The 9,212-nt window shown below is 42.5% G+C and overlaps 1 protein-coding gene across 1 annotated transcript; it reads right to left on the reverse strand.

Moving 5' to 3' along the window:
- Positions 1 to 14: 14 nt before the first annotated feature.
- LOC131495689 (apolipoprotein R-like) lies at positions 15 to 8,185 on the reverse strand. Its single transcript, XM_058700740.1, has 4 exons — positions 8,016 to 8,185; positions 3,863 to 4,033; positions 1,017 to 1,192; positions 15 to 464 (listed from the first exon to the last, which is right to left on the reverse strand). The coding sequence occupies exons 1-4, from the start codon at positions 8,098 to 8,100 to the stop codon at positions 324 to 326; spliced, it is 573 nt and encodes a 190-aa protein (XP_058556723.1). The 5' UTR covers positions 8,101 to 8,185; the 3' UTR covers positions 15 to 323.
- Between the last annotated feature and the right edge of the window lie 1,027 nt (positions 8,186 to 9,212).

Raw genomic sequence — 9,212 nt, forward strand, 5'->3', positions numbered from 1 at the left:
ACAAGGACACTGGATTTTTGATAGGTGATTATTTATTTCTGTCATGCCATCACATCCAGGACAGCAGAAGCGTAGGCTGAGCAAAGAGACAGACCCCATAGCTCCACGTGATCGGTGGCACGAAGGATATCAACAGATTCTCCTAAGACAGGTCTTTTTTCTTTCTTTTTTTTTTTTTTTTTTTTTTTTTTTTTTAGTAAACAGTACTTAAGGAACAATTAGTAGGGTTGCTAACTGGAAAAATGTACCTAATTCTCTCTTTTTTGCAGGGAGGCGGCAGGCGTGGGGGGTGTGGATGTACTGGTTTCTCAACGGCATTCCCCTCAAGCCGAACTCTTGTCCAGGTGCTCAATCTCCATCGACAGCTTATACACCTCCAGGGCCATTTTCACGTCCTCCGGGGAGGGGAGGCATTCCAGGAGCTTTTTGCCCTTTAGCACTTGCTCACAGCCCATCTGCTCTACCTAAAAGAGATCCAAGGATAGATTTAGAGATTTCTCTCCAACTGTGAAAGTATTAAGATTTCTTCAGGAGGCCGCAGTGGTGACAGCAAAATGGGAGTAACGCGACCATCCTCGGGGCTGGTGGAAGAAATGAAAAGATTCTCTGTCTCAGCAGGGTGTTCGCCCTAGGGCCCAGCACTCGCCCAGACCTCCCCATCCACGGCGAATAAATAACTGCTGAAGCAGGGAAGGAGCAAGCCTGCAGAAGACATCCGGAGGCTTCTTCAGGGACAACTGGCAAAATCATAGCACGCGTTGTAGAAAACATGGCGCGAGGGGCCGGGTGACCTGGATCTACGGCACCCTCCTACCGAGGGGCTTGGCTCTTCTTGCCAGAAAGATGAGAGAATTAGAACTTGCTTTAACGAGCTCAAGTGCTTTGAGGCTGATTTTCAACAACTCAGAAATGAGTCCGGGTCGAAGTCAGATCTCATCCATGTTGGTTGACAGTGCTCTGCCACCGATGACCAGTTTTAGAATGGGATGGGGCATCCTGAAATGTGTGCCACTTACCCACTGACACTTGGGCACTGCTGGCAACCACATTCCATTCCCGGAGCAGGTAAGGTTTGGGGAACCAACCATATCATAGCCATCATCACACTGGACGGTCACATTTTCAGGCTCAACGTACTGGCCCTTATGCACAGTCAGGTCTCCATTCTTTATCTCTGGTTTCTGACACAGGGCTGGAATGGAAACACAGTTTTGATCATCCTGTGATTCTCAGAGTAAGATCTTACGAAAGCGAAGAATCCCGAGGGGGTGAGGAACACGGATGGTAAATTATACCCGCATGCTGAGAGTTGTGCTTTGTCTCCATTTGTTGTATGATTATGACAATAAAATTGGTAATGAGAATAATGCTAGTTTACACACTATCATCAACATAAAACACTGTGATTGTCTCCATTGGACTAGCGAGGAAAAGCAATCATGTAAAACGCTATTATTGTTTCTATTTTGCTAGAAGGAAAAACTAGGTGCAGAGACTTTGTGTGACTTGTGTAAGGTTGCATAGCTTTTAGGTGGCGTGACTATAATATAAGCCTAAGTACGTGGCGCCAGAATCTGAGTTTTTAAAACTACTCTATCTGGAAACCTCACTCTTCTTATGATCTCAAGTACGTAATTTTTCTTCGCATACCCTTGACCGCTTTCTGTGTTAAGTGAAGACAATGGTGAGAAATTAGCCCCTTGAGTTGCTATTTGCAGTGTGATTTTTACAAGGCACACCTAATCTTGGGGGTCAACCAGAAATCTCCTGTTAGGCCAATTTCATTACGAGAAGATGAACGGGATGTGTGAGGCTCTGATGGAGATACCAGACACCCCGGGAGAGGTTTCGAATTTATCCATAAGAACAGTCATTGAAAATGAAGCAGGTATTCACAGAAATGTTGGGAAATCCTCACTGATACTTTCAAATTAAAACCTGCTATCTCTCTGTGCAAGAAACAGAACCACACACACATAGACACTTGAATTATGTCAAAGGCAACAGTTGTGGAACCTGTGGCCCGTTTAATAAGTGGCACACAGCTTATTGATTATCCACCAGGGAAAACCGAACCTTGAACCCCACTCTCTACCACAGACGCATAGGAATTTCAGGTAGGTTGGCGATACCAGTGTGAAAGGTGAAACAGTAAAGACCTGTAAGATAACACAGGAGAGTATTTTTGTTGTGTTTTGTTGTCGTATAGACTGTTGCCTTGTGGTGAGCAAATAGTTCTTCAACAAGACACAAAAGTTTCCAATACCACGGAAGATACTGGAAAATGGAAAAAAATTGGGGTTTAAAACTTATGTTTATCGAAATTGGAATTTAGAACTTATGTATGAATGTAAATTGTTATAACCGCTTTCAGACAAAATTTGACGTCATCTACTAAACATGAATATATGCACACTCTACAAAATAGCAATTTACTCCTGAGTTTATTCCTAATAGAAAGGTTTGCACATTTGTACCAAGAGACATGCACGAAAGTGTTCCTAAGAGTATTATTCATAATGGCCAAAAACAAGAAAAACCTCACACGTTTATAAAGTACATAAAGTGTGGTCTATTCACCCAAAATAATATTATAAAGTAACGGAAATGAATAAACTATCACTATGTGTAAGAACATAGATGGTTTTCCAGACCTAATGAAGAAAGAGGCCACGCACCAAAGACAAGCATGACCTCCTCTGTATAAAGTTGGCAAAACTCATCCATAGTGTTGGAAGGTGCGAGAGGGACAGTAAAGTATCCCCCAGGCTGAAAAGTTACTCTGAGACCAAAAAAAACAAAGCAGGCCATTCCATACAGTTCACACAGAATTTTATTGAGGGTACCTTACTGATTTGGGGGGCGGGGCGGAATCAGGCAGACGACGATCCAGGCCCTGCCCAGCAATTCTCAAAAAAGTCTGGACTTCAGTCCACAGATTTCTTTAGAGCGAGGGGGCATTGTAGTACAGGCCACTGTAGTAAGATCAAAGGGTTCAAAGCACCTAACTGACAGCTAACGTTTAAACAGATCTTGTGGTGCTATCTAGACTTTAGGAAGAGGAAAGACTTTTATCTCTAAGATTCGTGAAAGGCCAAAGCAAGCCTCCCCCTGTACCGGCCTTGGAGGGCACTTTTAAGGTATGTTTAGTCATCTCCAACAGGCCTGAAACACATAGCCCCAAGAGAGGTCATCAAGGGAACAGGAACAAGGTGCAGTCAGTGTCATCAGCACTTCTACACGTAGAATGGGCATAGCAACTGTCTTTGGGGAAGAGAGCCATGCAGTGGGTCAAGGTCAGGTTCACGTTGTGGTAATTGTTGACCTTCACACCCAACATTGGTACACTTTTCTGTAGTATGTTACATATCAGGTAAAACTTTTATTGAAACAAAGCAGGGGCGCCTGGGTGGCTCAGTTGGCTAAACGTCCAACTTCAACTCGGGCCACGATCTCATGGTCTGTGAGTTCGAGCCCCGCATCGGGCTCTGGGCTGAAGCTCGGAGCCTGGAGACTGCTTCGGATTCTTTCTCTGCCCGTCCCCCACTCATGCTCTGTCTGTCTGTCTCTCTCTCTCAAAAATACATAAACATTGAAAAAAAATTTTTTAAAAAAAGCGAAAAGTGGCCCTCTAGATTACCTCTGAAAACATACACAATTGGTAACAACGGTTACTTCAAGAGTGATAAGCTGGATGATGGTTCAGACTTTTAAAATATTGTATATATGCATGTGTTAATGAGTCGATAAATAAAATAAAAATTTGTAAGTGTTTCCCCTGGCTGGGAAGAGAAGCTACAGTCAGAACTTTCCTGGAGGCTCTACTTTTTTTAGTCAGGGTCATCAGTAAAGTTGAGGTTACCTTTACATTCAGGAGCCGAAGCCGACCAGTGGGAGTTTCTGCAGGTGATTTTGGACTGTCCAACCAGAACGTAACCTTCATTGCATTTATACTGCACCGCAGTAGTAAAGGAGAAAAATGAGCTCACGTCTTTATGGAATCCATGGGCAACGCTTGGAAACATTTTGCAATCTTGAATGATAAAAGAGAAGGGTGGAAGGCAATGAGCCAAATACAATGAACAATTCCGAATGAGGGACTCTTCCTGTTTCATAGAAGGAAGTCATTAAGTTATACTGTAGAGGGGTATTTTATTTCCTTGACAAAATCAACAGGAATGATTTGCCGAGATCTTAGCAACTTGCTAGTCACTGGGTTAACCATTTTATATGTCATACCAATTAACGCTCACACCAGCTGAGTCACTATGATCATCAAACCCATTCTAGAGAAAAGGAAACACAATCTTAGAGGGATCAGATGTTCTGCCAAAGGTCACAGCTAGTAAGTGCTTGAAACAGGAATCGAATTTAGACATTGAAGTAAGGTTTGCCTCCAAGTCCACGGGTACTTACTGGAATACTGTTATTTTCTTTTCTCTGCCGTGATCATTGGATACTTATTCTACGTGGCATCAGTGGGTATGTAAAGGCCATCAAACGGAAGTCTTTCTTCTTATTTTTTGCAAAGTCAAGTGGCATCTCATAATTGATGAACTTGGTGGCTCAGAATCAGTTAGAAAACCCTTAACTCCTTTGCCCAAACCAAAGGCACGAAAGGATTAGGAATTTCATTTTTGTCACTTAAATTAGTCTCAGGTGAGTCAAATGAGGTGGGTGCATTTCTCCTTCGCAGTGACAGGGCGCACTGAGAAAGCCCAATACATCTCTTTTCAACTCGGAGGGACATTAGACACAGTGGCCTAGTGTCGAGCTCCTGCCTGGGAAATCGAAACTGCAAAGGTGGGCTGCCTAGTGGCCCTGCTGGTGAGAGAAAAAGACAGATTTCTGCTGCCCTGAGAGTGGCCTGTACTCCTGACATTATTCGGGACAAGGGATGAATGCATACTTCCGGTGAATTGGAAATGGGCCGCATGAAAAAGACAGCCCTGGTGGTGTTGTCTTCAGGCCCGTGCAGAGGGAGCCCTGGAGGTGGGAAGAAAGCCTCTGTGTAGATAAAATCTCCAGGAGTCACCAGGTATTTAGGAGACAGGAAAGAGGAAGTGATCAGCCAGTATTGGAGATGGACCCGGGATCAAGCCGACCAGGGGACTGCACTTAGCAGATCCTCAGCCATTGTGACGAAGGCTCCACCAAGAAACAACTACAAAAACACGAGCGAGAGAGCACGCCCGAAACACTCTTGCTGGCCACACTCGGCTCAGATCGAGTACTGTTTCCCTTACCTCTGCTGTTCGCAAAGCTGCAACTCTGAGGCGTTCAGAAAGCATAGGCATAGGAATCCCAAAGTCAGTTCTGTTTTTGTTACGAGGAAAAGGAATCGGCCTGTGTAAGTCAACAGCTTCCATAGAGCTTTCCTTGAACTGCAGATCAGGCACCCCCATAGAAATATCAAGAATAGCTCTTCATTTTTATGAATAAACATACAGAGGGAGTTTTGTAGCTCAGGCTCTTCAGGTGATATTAAGGAAGCATACTTGCAACGTACTTAGCAAGATAAGATGTCGCCGCGTGCGGAGTTATACCACTGTCCTAGTCACTGCAGCGCCAGATTTGGACCGGAAACGAGTGCTGTAGGAGAAGGTGTTGGCAGAATGGAGCGAAGGCCTCCAGGTGTAAGCTGGAGATACATCCTGAAGGACGGGTGAAAGCTGAGTGGTTGATAAGATAGGAGAGGCAGCGTCATACGGAGGCAATGAGCCAAGTCTGGGATCAGAAGCTTATTACCGTGAAGGAAGGGAGGTTCAAGTCAGAGCGGACAGACATTATATACCATTTCAGAGGGTTGGGGCCATAGGGAACAGGAAGAGAGGAGGCAACAGCAGAGAGAGGGGGAGGGAAATGGACACATGAAGAAATCATTGGGAGACTTGACAACTTTGACGGGGCCTTCCTCTGCTACCTCTGACTCCAAGAGAGAGGGACTCAGAGATGAAGCTGGAAAACTAAAAATCCCCCGAGCACGAGGTTCTTTATCCTGCATCCACTCTACAACCTAAAATTAATACTGCCACCCAACAATTTTCATGCATCTGATGTGAGAAGTCATCCTCCAGAGAAGGATGCTTCCTTAGTAAACCCACGCTTTCCCCCCCGACCGCTCTCAGTGACGAAGAAAGCATGGCTTCTACACTCTGAAATCAGTAAGAACATGCAGCCCTTGCTCTGGGTTGGGATTTTCCAGCCAAGCCATCTCAAGTCCTCAGTCTTCAGGCCATGCAAATCCTTTCAGAGAATATGTTTATAAATATTTTTAAATGTGAAACATTAGTTCTCTCAGACAAAAAATAATAATATTAGATAACAAAAGAGGAAAATCTCACTTTGCTTAAAGGACATTTCCATTTAAATAACATAGAGGTAAATTTTTTAAAGTTTATTTATTTATTTTGAGAGAGAGTGTGAGAGAGCACACAAACGAGGGAGGGGCAGAGAGAGAGGAAAAGAGAGAATCCCAAGTAGGTTCCTCACTGTCAGCACAGAGCCCGATGCAGGGGGGTGTTCCGACCCACGAACTGTGAGATCATGACCTGAGCTGAAGTCAAGAGCCTGACGCTTAAGCGGCAGAGCCACCCGGGCACCCCTCACATACCAATAAATTAATTACCATAGCAGCAGGTCTTCAATCAGTTCTGGTAAGTTCTCTCAAACACTTTTGTTTCTCATTCTGGTAAAAACTTCTCTACATTTCAATAACAACGCCTCACATTTATACGATGGCTTACAGTTCACAAAGTGCCCTATAATTTTACTCTAGAAAATTTACTCAGTATTTGGTAACAGAAAATATTTTAAAATTTTTATTTATTATTAGTTTTTAATTCCAGTATAGTTAACATACAGTGTTATATTAGTTTCAAGTATACAATACAGTGATTCAACAGTTCTCTACATTATTCAGTGCTCATCATAAGTGTGCTCTTAATCCCTTCACCTGTTTTACCCATTGCCTGCATCCCTCTCCCCTCTGGTAACCCTCAGTTTGTTCTCTATACTTAGCAGTCTGTTTTTTAGTTGTCTCTTTTCTTTCTTTCTTTCTTTCTTTCTTTCTTTCTTTCTTTCTTTCTTTCCTTCCTTCTTTTCTTTTCTTTCTTTCTTCCTTTTTTCCTTCCTTCCTTCCTTCTTTCCTTCCTTTTCTTTCTTCCTTCCTCCCTCCCTCCCTCTTCTTTCCTTCTTTTCTTTCTTTCTTTCTTCCTTTCTTTTGTCTTCCTTCCTTCCTTCCTTCTTTCCTTTTCTTTATTCCTTCCTCCCTCCCTCTTTCTTTCTTTCTTTCTTTCTTTCTTCCCTTCTTTTCTTTTCTTTCTTCCTTCCTTCCTTCCTTCCTTCCTTCCTTCCTTCCTTTTCTTTCTTCCTTCCTCCCTCCCCCCTCTTCTTTCTTTCTTTCTTTCTTTCTTCCTTTTGTCTTCCTTCCTTCCTTCCTTCCTTTTCTTTATTCCTTCCTCCCTCTTTCTTTCTTTCTTTCTTTCTTTCTTTCTTTCTTTCTTTCTTTCTTTCCACACATGAGTGAAATCGTATGGTATTTGTCTTTCTCTGACTGATGATTTCGCTTAGCATTAAACTCTCTCAAACCACCTGACAACAGAAAATATTTTTGCCTTTTGGATGGAAAGTATTTCTAATCAGTCAGTAACTAAGATTTTGGATGGCACAATTAACCTATTTGGAAAGTAAATTCGTCCTTAGCATTTTGCAGTATTTAAATATAAGACATTGATTTGAAAATTCAAGATTATTCCTTGCTAAAGCAGCCTCACAAGGATTTTTGCATATCAACATGTTTTTATTCTAGACATAATCACAGCTTCTACCTGAATTAAAATAATTTCTTTTATATTTTAAAATTCTTCATTTTTATTAGTATATAGTTGATTATACTCTCTCAAAAAGGTTACAAACTACCACTACTTGACTAAATTCAGTTAGTTCTTTATTAGATATTTGTCCTCCACATCTTAGAGAGACTACCCTCCTTTCCCCGTAACTATTGTACTCACCACACAAGCCAGAAGGGCACAGAAGTAAGGTCAAGACCCCAAAGAGACACAGTGCTGGGAAAGCGCTCTGCAACTTGGAAGGCATGGCAGAGTCTCAGAGGTGCCACACTGGGGCTCAGTGCTTCCAGACCCTTGAATCGATATGAAGAAAAGATCTCTAAATAACAGTTGAAATGGTGCGTAAGTCAAAGCCTTGGCAAAGTCTCAGTTACGTGTCACTAAAGGGGAGGGGCTGGGGGAGTGACCAGAAGACCAAGTGCTGAGCACAGCTCTGATAGGGTAAACTTTCCGTCTTCTTGGGGAGAAGAGTCTGGAGATTGATGGAAGAGCCCTCTGGAATTCTGTACGTAGTTACTGTTGTAATCCCAAGATTCTCTTGCTGTCCAGATGGGGCACATGATGAGTTCCTTTCTGGATATATTCATGATTCCTCTCCAAGTAACCGAAAGCAAAAAGGTAAAAGGGACTGCAGCCCATGATGCATAGTGCCTGTGGTGGGTTCTACAGGAATTAGAAGTCATAGCATGACAGAAAATAGAACATCTGAGAAGTGGTATCTGTTTGGGAAGTGGTTTCTTTAATCAGAAGTAGGTATAAATTGCCCATAGAAGAATGGATTTTTTTTTAATCTCAAAAATTAAATGTCTTTCCAGATAGCACATGGTCTAACCAGAATAGAGTAATATGAGTCTCCAAGTGTGAAAATACTCAAGAGCTTGGTCCCTATAATTACAATTACAATTATAATTACAATTACCGTATTTCAATGGTAACTCCTTTTCCCTATCCTGGGTTTTTTTTCTTTTAAAAAAAATTTTTTTTGTTGTTTACTTATTTATTTTTGAGAGAGACAGAGACAGCGTGAGGGGGGTAGGGGCAGAGAGAGAGGGGGAGAGAGAATCCCAAGCAGGCTCTGTGCTGTTAACACATAGCCCGATGCAACCAAGAGTCAGACGCTTAACCAACTAAACCCACTCAGGCACCCCTGGGTTTACTAACATACATAAAAACACCAAATGATTCCCTCTATGAAACTATTCTAGTGTGGCCGTTATTCTAGTCTGTGTTGCAACACGGAAAAAGCATGCACTGAAAGTTAAATGGTTGAGGATGATTAATTAAGAAAAAAGGAAGATTTATTATGCTTTCAGAATATCTGAATGATGCTGGATCCAGGAGAAGCTCGGCATTTTGTTT

The sequence above is a fragment of the Neofelis nebulosa genome, chromosome 15 (assembly GCF_028018385.1).
Source record: "Neofelis nebulosa isolate mNeoNeb1 chromosome 15, mNeoNeb1.pri, whole genome shotgun sequence".
In the NCBI taxonomy this organism is placed as follows: domain Eukaryota; kingdom Metazoa; phylum Chordata; class Mammalia; order Carnivora; family Felidae; genus Neofelis; species Neofelis nebulosa.